Source organism: Staurois parvus, unplaced genomic scaffold (assembly GCF_062004578.1).
Source record: "Staurois parvus isolate SC_StPar_1 unplaced genomic scaffold, SC_StPar_1.0 ptg000725l, whole genome shotgun sequence".
Classification (NCBI taxonomy): domain Eukaryota; kingdom Metazoa; phylum Chordata; class Amphibia; order Anura; family Ranidae; genus Staurois; species Staurois parvus.
Genome location: NW_028318521.1, coordinates 185575 through 200430, shown reverse-complemented (window position 1 = coordinate 200430; position 14856 = coordinate 185575). Strand labels below are relative to the sequence as shown.

The 14856-nt window shown below is 43.6% G+C and overlaps 1 protein-coding gene across 1 annotated transcript in view; it reads right to left on the bottom strand.

Annotated features, from left to right (window-relative positions):
- LOC149445362 (G protein-coupled receptor 37-like 1) overlaps positions 1-9820 on the bottom strand; it is a 99751-nt gene extending 89931 nt beyond the window's left edge. The window contains exon 1 of the mRNA XM_089653877.1: positions 9166-9820. Within this exon, the coding sequence (XP_089510003.1) occupies positions 9166-9768 (603 nt within the window). The 5' untranslated portion in view covers positions 9769-9820. The remainder of the gene's footprint in view (positions 1-9165) is intronic.
- Between the last annotated feature and the right edge of the window lie 5036 nt (positions 9821-14856).

The window sequence follows — 14856 nt, the reverse complement described above, 5'->3', positions numbered from 1 at the left end:
ACATCAAAATCAGAGTATATTATTTCATTGAAAAAAGCCAGAAATGTTGCAATAACTCCATGCACACTACATAAGCACTTTTACAAGTAGGAGGGGCGTAGATAAGGGGGGGGTCTCCCAGAGGAGAGTTGCCAACCATCCCTGCAGCCCTCGAAATTTCCACTCGCCCCCGAGAGTGGAAATGAGGTGGAGGCGGCAAGCAGTGCTGGGACTAGGGGTGTGTGGGAGGGGTGGCGGTGGGTGCAGTGATCAGCAGAGAACTCCTGTATGGTTTTCATTAAAGCAGCTGGAAGCCGTGGGAGGGAGAGGAGGAGAAGCGGCTTCCATCTGCTTTATTAAAAGCCATACAGGAGATCACGGCTTGTCACCATCCCCACCACTGCACAGAACATACCTGATGGTTCAGTTTTCTTTCTGCTCCCTCCTGCTGCTGCTGTGTTCTTCTCACTGCCCAACCCCTCCCTCGATCTTTCCGCACCAATAGCAGGAGAGGAGAGAAAGGCTCTGCCTCCCCCTGTGCTGGCCCACATTGCAGTATGTGCAGCTTCAGAGGAGGTGTGGGCGGGAAACTGAACACAGCAGCCGACAGTCTCAGCTCTGATGCATCTTGCTGAGTCCCATCTACCTTCCTTCCTTCCACCCCTCCCTACTTCCTTCCTTCCCTCCCTTCCTTCCACCCACCCACCCCTTTCTCCCTCCCTTCCACCCACCCCTCTTCCTTCCTCCCTTCCTTCCACCCCTCCCTCCCTTCTTTCCTTCCTTCCACCCATCGCTCCCTTCTTTCCTTCCACCCCTCCCTCACTTTTTCCTTCCTTCCTTCCACCCCTCCCTCCCTTCCTTCCTTCCTCCCTCCCTCCCTTCCTCCCTTCTATCCTTCCACCCCTCCCTACCTTCCTTCCTTTCACCCCTCCCTCCCTTCCTTCCACCCCTCCCTTCCTTCCACCCCTCCTTCCCTTCATTCCTTCCTTCCAACCCTCCCTCCCTTCTTTGCTTCCTTCCAACCCTCCCTCCCTTCCTTCCAACCCTTCCTTCCTTCTTTCCTTCCTTCCAACCCTCCCTTCTTTCCTTCCTTCCAACCCTTCCTCCCTTCTTTCCTTCCTTCCACCCCTCCCTCCCTTCCTTCCACCCCTCCCTACCTTCCTTCCTTCCTTCCACCCCTCCCTCCCTTCTTTCCTTCCACCCCTCCCTCCCTTCTTTTCTTCCTTCCACCCATCGCTCCCTTCTTTCCTTCCACCCCTCCCTCACTTTTTCCTTCCTTCCTTCCACCCCTCCCTCCCTTCCTTCCTCCCTTCTATCCTTCCACCCCTCCCTACCTTCCTTCCTTTCACCCCTCCCTCCCTTCCTTCCACCCCTCCCTTCCTTCCACCCCTTCTTCCCTTCATTCCTTCCTTCCAACCCTCCCTCCCTTCTTTCCTTCCTTCCAACCCTTCCTCCCTTCTTTCCTTCCTTCCACCCCTCCCTCCCTCCCTTCCTTCCACCACTCCCTCCCTTCCTTCCACCCCTCCCTCCCTTCATTCCTTCCAACCCTCCCTCCCTCCCTTCATTCCTTCCTTTCAACCCTCCCTTCTTTCCTTCCTTCCAACCCTCCCTCCCTTCTTTCCTTCCACCCCTCCCTCCATTCTTTCCTTCCTTCCACCCTCCCTCCCTTCTATCCTTTCACCCATCCCTACCTTCCTTCCTTTCACCCCTCCCTACCTTCCTTCCACCCCTCCCTCCCTTCTTTCCTTCCTTCCACCCCTCCCTCCCTTCATTCCTTCCTTCCAACCCTCCCTCCCTCCCTTCTTTGCTTCCTTCCAACCCTCCCTCCCTTCTTTCCTTCCTTCCAACCCTCCCTCCCTTCTTTCCTTCCTTCCAACCCTCCCTCCCTTCCTTCTTTCCTTCCTTCCAACCCTCCCTCCCTCCCTTCTTTCCTTCCTTCCAACCCTCCCTGTCTTGATATCATTGGTTTGATACTTGAGAGAACTGAGAAAATAGAATATCTGGTAAATGCAATACACCTCCTAGGGAGGCATCTCGAGGGTAGAAGGAAGTAGTAGAAATAAGGTTGTTTAACCCCCTTGTGATATAAAAGATGACCTTCTTCAGCTCTGCCTATACAAAGGAGCATGGGGAAGCTCTTGTCCATAATGGGCATGGTATTGACACAGCTCCAGATGATCCACATTGGCTCACAATTGATATGATCCAAAAATATTTAGACAGAATAAAGGTGAATAAAGCACCTGGACTGGATGACATACACCCACGGGTCCTTAAAGAATTGAGCTCTGTCATTTAAAGCCATTGTTTCTCATTTATAGGGACTCTTTAATGAATGGCATAGTACCACTGGATTGGCGTAAGGCCAATGTGGAGCCAATATTTAAAAAAGGGGTCAAAATCTTTACCAAGTAATTATAGACCTATTAGTTTAACTTCTATAGTTGGGAAGATACTGTAGAGTTTAATAAAAGACCACATAGTTGGGTTCTTGCTGAAAAAAATATTTTAAGCAACAGACAGCATGGATTCATGAAAGAGAAGCTGTCAAACAAATCTGATTTCTTTTTATGAGGAGGTGAGCAAACCTTGGACAGAGAGGTGGCTGTGGACGTGGTATACTTGGATTTTTCAGAAGCGTTTGACACAGTTCCTCACACACAGCTAATGTGTAAGGTAAAGTCTACGGGCTTGGAAAAATCGGTATGTAAATGGATAGAAAACTGGCTAAAAGATCGTATTCAAAGAGTAGTGGTTAATGATTCATACTCTGAATGGTCTAGGGTCGCCAGTGGTGTACTCCAAGGTTAAGTGTTGGGACCCTTAGTTTTTAATATATTTATAAACAAGCTGTGCAGTGGAATAACGTCCTTACAGGATGTCTTCAACTTACAAGCTGTCCTCAATGCACTGTTTAATTGGGTAATTTTTAATGTGGCAAATGAGGTTTAATGTTGATAAATGTAAGGTGATTCACTTGGGGGCTAAGAATATGCATGCATTATATATACTAGGGGGAGTACAACTAGGGGAATCAATGGTGGAGAAGGATCTGGGGGTTCTAGTAGATCACAAGCTTAATAATGGCATGCAATGCCAAGCTGCAGTTTATAAAGCAAACAAAATCCTCTCTTTTATTAAAAGAGGTATAGACTCCAGAGAGAGATATCATAGTACCCCTGTACAAATCATTAGTAAGATCTCATCAGGAATCCGCAGTTCAGTTTTGGGAACCAATTCACAAAAAGAACATTGGGGAACTGGAGAAAGTACAGAGAAGGGCACCCAAACTGATAAGAGACATGGAGGAGCTCCGCTATGAAGAACGATTAGAGGAACTGAATTTATTCTCTCTTGAGAAGAGGAGATTAAGGGGTAATATTATCAACATGTATAAATACATCAGTGGTTCATATAGTGAACTCAGTGTAGAGCTATTCACCCTGAGGTCATCAGAGGACAAGGGAGCATTCTTTACATCTGGAGGAAAAGAAATTTAATCTCCAAACACGGAAAGGTTTCTTCACAGTGAGAGCTGTGAATATGTGGAATAGACTCTGTCAAGAGTTGGTTCTGGACAACTCAGTGGATTGCTTTAAAAAAAGGCCTGGATTGTTTCTTAGATACACAGAATATAACTGTATACTAACATTTATAGGTAAAGTTGATCCAGGAAATATCAAATTGCCTCTCTGGGGATCAGGAAGGAATTTTTTTCCCTGCAGGAGAAAATTAAATCATGCTTTGCTGGGTTTTTTTTTGCCTTACTCTGGATCAACTGTGGGTATAGGATTATGTTTTTTTTTATGGTTGAACTGGGTGGACTTTTGTCTTTTTTTCAGCCAGACTAACTATGTAACATCCAATATAAGCCTTTGCTGATCTTCCACAAGAATTGATGTGACGTAAAGTCCGTGACCCTTTCCCAAATCTGAGTGGCTGAAAAAAGCATAGATGTGAAAGTGTCCCATAGGAAACCATGTTAAATGGATTGTAGTGCATTTCTGCAAAAAACAACAAAGTCGTATAGATGTGAACCAGGCCTTAGGCCTGGAGGCGATAAGGCATTGTTAAAGAGTGGGGCTACCAGTGTGTGTATGTGGACTTGGGAGGATATGATTTACTTATAATGATCCAGAGGATGAGGGTGTGAGATAAAGTAGGGCACAAGATGGCTCTGTTTTTTTTTTTTTGTGGGGGGGGGGGGGGAGCCACAGGTGAGCTATAGGTTGTGGGAATCTGGCTTGTAATTCCAATTTCACCTTCTCAGGTCTGTAAGAAGTAGTGTAAATTTGGGATATTTGAGTAATTTTTTGCGGGTCTGTAATATCACACCAGATAGGGAACTCACCACAGGACTTATGGACCTATAGAGTTTTGTGAGCAACCCTGCAACCCCTTGGTCCCAAGATAAATGTAAACATAAGGGATTTATTTAGATGTAAGGAAGGGATGAGAATTGGGAACATGCAAAAATAATACAGTATTTTGGTAGTAAATTCATTTTGATAGCTGCTATTCTGCCCAATCATAAAAGAGTGTATGTTGACCATGTCTTTAATTCCTCCTTCAAGGTAGTGTAAAGTGACATATACAGTAGTTAGCTTTGTAGAAAGATGTTATCTCTGGGGTAGGTTTGATGCCTAGATAAGGCAGAGCATGAGGCTGCAATGTAAAGGGATATATGGTCTTAAGTAAAGTAAGAAGATGGTCTTGAAGGTTTATATTGGGGGCTTCCAGCTTAGTTGGATTTACTCGAAGGCTTGAAAGTCCACCAAATTCTGCCAGGAGTTTCAGGAAATTGGGTACAGTCGTGACGGGGTAGGTGATATACAGCAAGAAATAATTTGCAAAGAATGCGCATTTACGCTGTTTTTCTATGCTTTGAATGCCTTGTATATTAAGGTTCAGACGGATTGGTATAGCAAGGTCTGGATTGTTTTTACAAACAATAAAGGTGACAGAGGGCACTGTATCCTTTTTATTTTAATCGTGCCTGACTTATAGCCAGAAACATTTACAGTATGTTGGCAATGTTATTTGAGTACAAGGTGTGTAAGAGCAAAAGGAAATTGGGACCAAGATTCCAGGACAGCGAAAGGTAGTGCTAGGACAGGGAATCAAAGGCTGTATGCAAATCCAGTGATAGCGGCATACCCAGACTAGTTCCAACCCCATCCCAGTTGAACAGCAGCAAAAACACTATATTTATCGCCCTTCTAATCTGATCCTTTGATGGATATGGTAAAATGCCTATTTTGTTTCCTATTGAATATACAGTGTATACATATGTTTTCCTACACATTTTTATACATATTTACTTTTATACTTTAATACTATTTCTTTCTTCATATTTCTAAATGTTTAGTATGAATACATATGTTGTGTGTATATTTTCTGCCTCCTGGGCTTTGTGGTACTTTAAGAAATCCTTGCTTGGGAGGCGTCTGCTCACATGCACGACCCCCTCCCATAGTGCCAACTTGAGACAAAGGAATGTTTTTCTTTATATAGATAAGACCTGGAAGAAGATCACACCAATAGTATCATGAAGATTGTTTTCGTGTGGAAATGACCAATCAAAGACTAATATAATGCTTATGCTGTTCTCACATGACTCTTGCATCATTTTGCATATATAAGCTCACTTTCTCATTATAATAAACTAGAAGTGTTCATAGATTGAACTTGTGTGTCAGCGTGAGTCTCTTCCAGTGTGCACACATTCCAAAGCTAGAATGATTAATTTGGACAAGAGCAGATAAGCACTGGACAATTTAGTCCTCAACTAAATCAATCTCGTCATATCAGCAATTTTAAGTCACAGTTTGTTAATGAGATAGTTTGTCATGGTCTGTCATTTGTCTATGGTCTTTGTTAGGTTTAGGTAACAGACAAATAGTAGCCCTATTTGAATCTGTGTTGAAAGGTGAACCTTTCCCAAGAACATTATACATTTTTTGAGAATTGACAAACTTCTTATAGTATAATGCAGAAAATCCATCCAGACCTGGTGCTTTTTAGGGACACTTTTGCGTTTGCAAAACAAAATATATATATATTTTTTAAAGTGGACCTAGCATTAGATATTTAAATTTTTTTCATGTTCCATGCCAATTGTAACACTTGCAGATATTTATTCTCTCTCACAGAGCTCACAGCACTCCCTCAGACATCTGCGCTCTCTATTTTTCATCTTTGCTCTGGTATCAGCCAGAATCAGCATATACACATTTTACTTCCTTGACTGAGATACTAGTTTAGAGATGACACTGTACCTGTGCTGTTCTTGGCTGTGGTCACAAATGACTGCTACAGATCAGTACCTGTTTCATCCTCTTGCCCATGAATTGCTACAAAGTTAGAATGATGAAATCTGATCACTGGGGTTGGGGATAATGAGGGAATGCTTCCTCCTGCTTGCAGCAGGCTGATGGAAGCATCTAAGCTTAGGCAAAGTGACTGGAGTTAAAGGCCTGCTTGTAAATGTTAAAAAGCACATTTTGTTTGAAAAATTATATTGTTGCTGCATGTTTTTGACATGCCAGGGGTTTATTCATGCAGGTTTGTAAAGTTACTGGTAGGTGCACTTCAAGGACATAGAATGCATATATTTAATAAACTGTATATAAAGTAGACAGTATGCATCTGGGAAAACTCCTCAAAAAATATATAAATATATACTCGTGCGCCACAGAACAATCCCCACCCCTAAAATTTGAAATGCTGCTGTGCACTAGTGTAAACACCAAATCATATAAATTATATAATAAACAGAGCAAAACAATACCCAACAAATTTCAAATAATAAAGGAATAAAGTGAAAAACTTTATTTTGATTTAAAGTGTCCAAAATGAATGTGTCCAAAAAATATATATATAAAAAATATAATAAATAAATATATAAAAAATATATAAAAAGCTTTTCTCCAACTTCAGAGTGCTTCACCAAAAATGAATAAATATATATTGTGGTTATACTTCTGTGATAAGTACTTCCACCATCCACCAGTGAAAAAACCAACATAAATCGCACTCACCAGATAATGGCGAATAGTAAGCCTTTTAGGACTTTTAGGGATCCTACACCCCCTCTTATCGCCTCCAGATCTCCATTCCACCACACCAGACTAGGATGATTCTTCCACCTCCTTTCTCCAAAACCGCTCCACCGTTGTGCCAAAGAAGAAAATATTGCATATAGTGTGATATTGCTAATGACCTCCTTTTAAGTCTATAGTAATAATGCCAGGTCACTCATAGTTCACAAAATCATTAAAGGCTTTTTATTATATAGCCTCCATCGGCCAAACACAGTCAAATACCATCCAGGATCAATTGCAGAAATCCCACAACTTGCTGTGCAGAGGATGACAGTATGTGTGACAGATCCCAAAAATAGCCGCTGGAACGCACCGCTCGGCGTGCGTTCCACTCACCGGAAGTGACGTATGACATTCAAACAACGGACCGGAAGTGCGTCAACGCGTTTCGCCCCTCCCACTGGGCGTTGTTTGAACGTCATAGGTCACTTCCAGTGAGTGGAACGCACGCCGAACGGTGCGTTCCAGCTGCCATTTTTGGGATCTGTCTGTCACACATACTGTCATCCTCTGCACAGCAAGTTGTGGGATTTCTGCAATTGATCCTGGATGCTATTTGACTGTGTTTGGCCGATGGAGGTTATATAATAAAAAGCCTTTAATGATTTTGTGAACTATGAGTGACCTGGTATTATTACCATAGACTTAAGAGGAGGTCATTAGCAATATCACACTATATGCAATATTTTCTTCTTTGGCACAACGATGGAGCGGTTTTGGAGAAAGGAGGTGGAAGAATCATCCTAGTCTGGTGTGGTGGAATGGAGGTCTGGAGGCGATAAGAGGGGGTGTAGGATCCCTAAAAGTCCTAAAAGGCTTACTATTGGCCATTATCTGGTGAGTGCGATTAATGGTGGTTTTTTCACTGGTGGATGGTGGAAGCACTTATCACAGAAGGATAATCACAATATATATTTATTCGTTTTTGGTGAAGCACTCTGAAGTTGGAGAAAAGCTTTTTATATATTTTTTATTTTTTATATATTTATTTATTATATTTTTTTATATATATTTTTTTTGGACACATTAATTTTGGACACTTTAAATCAAAATATGAGTTTTTCACTTTATTATGTGAAATTTGTTGGGTATTGTTTTGCGCTGTTTATTATATAATTTTTATGCATCTGGGAACCCGCACCCACACAGATGTCAAATTGGGAGCAGAAACTGTGTTCATGCAGTCCTCGCATTCCAATAGACATGAATGCGTTGGAATACCTTTGCATACTGTGCAGGCAAAACACAACCCCTGCATGGGTGTATACTTTAACCTTGAAATTAAGGAATTGAATTTCAAGATTTTCCTTTTAATTTCACAAATCAAACCAAGACACATCTGGAACATCCTCATTGGTCACCTTTAGTTAGCTGTATATAACAAGATGTTTTTTTTTTTATTAAGGTCAGAACTTTGCTTCAGACATACCAGGTTCTGATAAAATTCCAAAACTTCTACATATTTGGTTAACATAAAGCCCAACTTTGGTAAAACTTTTTATTTTGTTCTGGATAGATTGGGGAATGGTTCAAGCCTTTGCCATGTTTTAATAGTTTTCTGTGTCCCTACTGGAAACATTTTCCCTCCCAACACAAATCTCCCCCCCACCTCACATGAAACCATAGTGCCTAGGGCAGCTGTCCCTCCTGCCCACCCCTTGTCTTAGCTCTGGTTAGAAGTCTTGACAATGTTATATTACTGTCGATGCCTTTCTGTCTCGGGGACAATTTCCTACCCAGTTCTTGCCCTGGTTTCACTGAGACAGAAAGTGAGGCAAAATTTTCTTAAATGGGTGTACAGAGAGTAAGAAAAACCTGACAGAATTTTAACTCCTCCCCACTCTATATATCACAAAATAATTTTTTTCCCCAGAGCTGGGCTGTAAGTTAACCACAGAGTTTTTAGAGCTGCATTAGAATCTGGGAAGTCTGAAGTAAATTTCTGGTCCTGATGAGAACTATCCCTCTATATAGAATTGACTACAGCTGGCCATATATGGCCCAATAAAAGTAAAGCCCTGCCTACGTCACAGAACAGTGTATAAAGCCAAACATGAGTATACACAAATTAAGCTGTACTTACTTCCATGTAAGGTATAATGCGGCAGGAGAGTGCCCCAAGCAATCTGCGATGCGTTATTTGCTGGAAAACAACTACAGGCAAACAGAAAAAAAGAAGAATAAAGTCCCAGAGTGCTACAGCAGCCAGGATGGAGTCCCAAGCACTCTTCATAGACATGCTGTGCCATACAATGCACATGATGGATAGATTGCCAACAATTCCTATAGCAAAGACCACCAGAGACAGCAGAAGCACTCCATAGGCACTTAGGGAGTTTTCACCCAAGGGATACAGTGAGTTTATGATCTTTGGTGCCCCAGTAGATGATGACAGAGAATCATTATACATTTGATTTAAATTTGGTATTCCACTGGTTGGTGATTTGATGAGCCTTGGATATCCCAGTAAGGAAGGGTTTTGTCTGGACTCGTCAGCTTGGGAACCTTTTTTGCCTTGAGTTTTCACCTGTTTTGCTGCCTCTTGAACATCTTTTTCCACTGCATTTGTGCTGCTGGGCAAACTTAGGTTTCCAGGCAGTGAACTGGAATCATTGGAATCAAAATTTATGAACTGAAAAAACAAAATAATCAGTAAATACCTGAATATGACTACTAAACTTCTCATATTTGCAGAAAAAAGTCTTGAAGCACGAAGGAGGGGGAATGTAATGAGTATAGATGGTTGGGGGAGAAAAGCTCAGCTGCGGGAAACACAAAGCACCCATTATACTTTTCTGAATGCCCCACAGTGCCTCTCCCACATGACTGAACATTGTGCCAGACTCTTCTCACTACTGTTTTACATACTCCATATCCCCGTCAATAACGTTTGTGTCCTTGCACCTGCTAGTGGTGTCATTTATAATTACAGTACAAAATATAGTACAGTTCACACAGGCTGCAAGAATTGGAATTCAGGAAGAGTGAACAAACAGCATATATTAAGTGAATAACAGATTATGTAAACAATGTATTGGGTCAATAGTGAGTCAATCAACTGGAACCATAGAATGTATATGTATTTAATGGCATCCCAGTCTTAGTCCGTAGGGTTCAATATTGAGTTAGCCCACCCTTTGCAGCTACAACAGCTTCAACTCTTCTTGGAATGCAGTCCACAAGGTTTAGGAGTGTGTCTATGAGAATGTTTGATCATTCTTCCAGAAGCGCATTTTTGAGGTCAGGCACTGATGTTGGACAAGAAGGCCTGGCTCACAGTCTCCGCTCCGTCTCCGCCCAAACTGGGTCATTCATGTTTTTATGGACCTTACTTTGTGCACTGGTGAGCAGTCATGTTAGAACAGAAAGGGGCCATCCCCAAACTGTTCCCACAAAGTTGGAAGCATGACATTTTTTAAAATATCTTGCTGATTCCTTAAGAGTTCCCTTCACTGAAACTAAGGGGCCAAGCCCAACCCCTGAAAAGTAACCCCACACCATAATCACCCCTCCACCAAACTTTACACTTGGCACAATGCAGTCAGGCAAGTACCGTTCTCCTGTCAACTGCCAAACTCAGACCCAGCCATCGGATTGCCAGACAAAAGTGTGATTCGTCACTCTGAACATGTCTCCATTGCTCCAGAGTCCAGTGGCTGTGTACTTTACACCACTGCCTCTGACACTTTGCATTGCATTTGGTGATGTACTGTAAGGCTTGGCTGCAGCTGTTGAGCCATGGAAACCCATTCCATGAAGCTCTCTGTGCACTGTTGTGCTAATCTGAAGGCTGCATGAAGTTTGGAGGTCTTTAGCGATTGACTCTGCAGACAGTTGGCGACTTCTGCGCACTATGCACTTCAGCATGCGCTGACCCCGCTCTGTCATGTTATGTGGCCTACAACTTTGTTGCTGTTATTTGCTGTTATTTCCAGTTGCTTCCACTTTGTTATAATACCATCCTACCTATCCCAATGCTCATCAGCGTTATATAACGCTGCCACCTCCCCCTCTCTCCCCCTCTCTGTTGGAGTCCCCCAAGGCTCTGTCCTTGGACCCCTCCTCTTCTCCATCTACACCTCCTCCCTTGGCAAACTGATACACTCCCATGGCTTCAACTATCACCTCTATGCCGACGACACACAAATTTACCTTTCTACCTCTCACCTCACCCCCTCACTCTGCGCATGCATCGCCCACCTCCTGAACAACATATCAGACTGGATGTTGCTCCATTTCCTCAAGTTAAACCTGTCCACGATACGTACGTTCCTCACCCCAGACACTACTAAACAACTTGTACACTCCCTCATTATCTCACGCCTGGACTACTGCAACTCCCTTCTCACTGGCCCACCCAAACACATGCTATCCCCATTCCAGTCTATCCTGAACTCAGCGGCTAGACTCATCCACCTCACCAATCGCTCCACATCTGCCACCCCCCTCAGCCAATCCCTTCACTGGCTCCCGATTGCCCAACGCATTAAATTCAAAATACTAACTGACATACAAAGCCATTCACAACGCTGCCCCAAACTACCTAACTGACCTCATACCCAAATACCACCCTACCTGTGCCCTTCGCTCCTCACAGGACCTCCTACTCTCCAGCTCCCTGGTCTACTCCTCCCATGCCCGACTTCAGGACTTCTCCAGGACTTCCCCCATCCTCTGGAACTCCCTACCCCAATCCATCAGACTGTCACCTACCCTCCACACCTTCAGGCGCACCCTGAAAACCCATCTCTTCAGGGAAGCCTACCCCACCCTCACCTAACAACCGATCTCCTCCACTCCTCCTACCACTTCATCCCCCACAGCCCCTTCCTCCTGTACCACTATCCCCTCCCTCCTAGATTGTAAGCTCGAAAGAGCAGGGCCCTCGAACCCCTCGTGTATTGTATTGTACTGTATTGTCTCATGTTCTGTCCCCCTCGCTAATGTACAGCGCTGAGCAAACCCTTTGGCGTTATATAAACACTGTATAATAATAATAAAAAAAACACTAACAGCTGACTGTGGAATATTTAGTAGCAAGGAAATTTTACGGATGGACTTATTGCAAAGGTGGCAACCTATCATGGTACCACGCTTGAATTCACTGAGCTCCTGAGAGCGACCCATTCTTTCACAAATGTTTGTAGAGGAAGTCTGCATGCCTAGCTGCTTGATTTTATACACCTGTGGTCATGGAGATGAATGGAACACCTGAATCCAAGGATTTGGAGGGCTTTCCCAATACTTTTGGAAACACACACACGGGGCGTTTAAGTCAAACCGGGACTTTTTCATCTTACAGGTGTAAATAGTGGTGCTAGCATGGTGGTACTAAATGCAGTACTAAGTGGCAAGTATGTCCTAATACTGATAGGCAGCGCACATGTCGTGTGCCAGGCCAGAGACTGTTAATCAAGATGGCAGAGAACAGTGTTAGTGCGTGCATGGAACAGCATGTGGTGATGAAGTTTCTTGTGAATGAAGGCATAAAACCTGGGGATATCTACAGAAGACTTTAAGCACAGGACGGTGATGAGACACTCAGCTGCATAAGACATTGCGTCTGCAGGTAAAGTGATGTGTTTTCTGGGACAAACATGGTGTTGTTCGTGTGGATTTTCTACCTCGTACCACTATCAACACTGAATATTGCTGTCATGTTCTGAGTGATGTGCAAATGTGTCTGCAGAAAAAATGGGCTGGTTTGATCACTTGCGCATGTGATTTGCATGCTATGCGATTTCCAAATTGTATGCTAAGTCACACCCTATTGTCTGCAATTACAGCGGTCAAATTGGTGCGGTTCTGACTTGGTCGGAGCCTCACCAATTTCTAAAGTAGTAAATGCACTACTTATCATGCGATTTGCATAGAGAAGAAGAAATACAAAACGTGAATAAAACAGCACATACTTGCAGTTAGAACACACCTAGGTCACATTTAACCCCCTGATCTCCCCCCCCCCAGTTAACACCTTCACTGCCCTGTCACCAGTGTCATTATTTACAGAGTACAAGTTTTTTTACTGATCACTGTATTAATGTCGCTGGCAACTTCCGATAGCGTTAGCGCCCCTCCCAGATAGCATCAGATTGCCCACTACTACACCAGTAATCACATTTAACTCCTTGATTGCCCCCCCATTTAACCCCTTCACTGCCCTGTCACCAGTGTCATTAGTACAGTGTACAGATTTTTTTGCTGATCACTGTATTAGTGTCACCAATAACTACAGATAGCGTTAGCGTCCCTCCCAGATAGCGTCAGATTGTCTGCTAGTACACCAGTACTCATATTTAACCCCTTGATTGCCAGGAACACGCTCACTTGCACACTAAACCTCCATTGCTAGTATAGTGTCTGAACGGATCAATATACCAACATTCATATTAGTATAGCATCCCCAAAAATGCAGCGTTAGCGGGATCAGCCCTGACACCTGCCAGCACCTATGTTTAGCTCCTACATTTACCCCCCCCCCTTTCTCCCCCAGCAAGTGCAGTGTCAGTAGATCACTGTCACTTGGTACATTACACACAAAACCGCAGTGTTCGCAGAATCAGACATGCTCTCTGTTAGCACATGTCGGTAAGCTTTCTGTAGCGGTTCAAGCAGTCTCTGACAGCCAGGCGCTCTTTTTCCCGTGAGTTGCACTAGGTAGCTATAAATTTAGTGGCCAAAATGCCCAACCAAAGGTACACTAGTGAAAAGGCCTACAGGATTCTGAGCATGTCAGGTGAGAGCGAAGGGGAAGACTGACTGACAGAATGATCAGCCTCAGAATGCGAACCTGTAGACAGCAGCAGCACCCTGACAGAAAGCTCAGACGACAGAGAAGAGGTCCCTGCTAAGATCAGGTGTACCCGACCCCATTTCCAGGTTGCTGAGATGTTACAAACGCATGATGATTCTCATATGCAGCAGAGTGCAAGTACTAGTGCTACTCTAACTTTTGGTGAATTGGCGAGCACCAGCGGCCTAGTACATCCTGATCTTTTTCATACCAGCACTGCAGTATCACTTGATGACATGGCGAGTTCCATAAGTGCAGTAAAAGCTGGTAGATCTGTTTTTTACAGACGATCTGTATGCATTGATTGTGGATCAAAGCAATTTATATGCACAACAGTTTATCACCGCCAACCCAAATTCAAACCTTGCCAGACCATTCGCATGGAAACCCATTACGGTTTCCGAATTTAAAGTTTTTTGGGCCTAACCCTCAACATGGGCATTGCTAAAGAAAGTAATTTGCGGTTGTATTGGTCCACAGACCCAATTCATCATATGCCCATGTTCTCTGCTGCCATGGCCAGGACTAGATATGAGAATATAATGCATTTTATGCATTCCAGCGACAACACGCTCAGTCATCCTCGGGGTGACCCTGACTTTGACCGGCTCCACAAAATTCGGCCCCTCGTTAATCAGCTTAACCAGAAATTTGCAGATGTATATATTCCCCAGCAAAACATTTGCGTTGATGAGTCCCCCATTAATTTTTCTGGCCTCCTTGCATTCAAACAATTTATCCCCAGCAAGCGTGCCAGATATGGGGTCAAGGTGTATAAGACCTGTGAGAGGGCAACAGGCTACACTAATTAATTTCGGATTTACGAGGGAAAAGAGAGTCACGTGGAGCCCCCCGGATGCCCAGACTACATGGAGAGCAGTGGCAAGATAGCTTGGGACTTGGTGTCACCCTTTTTCGATATGGGGTACCACTTGTACATGGACAATTTTTATTCAAGCGTGCCTCCTTAGACATTTGTAC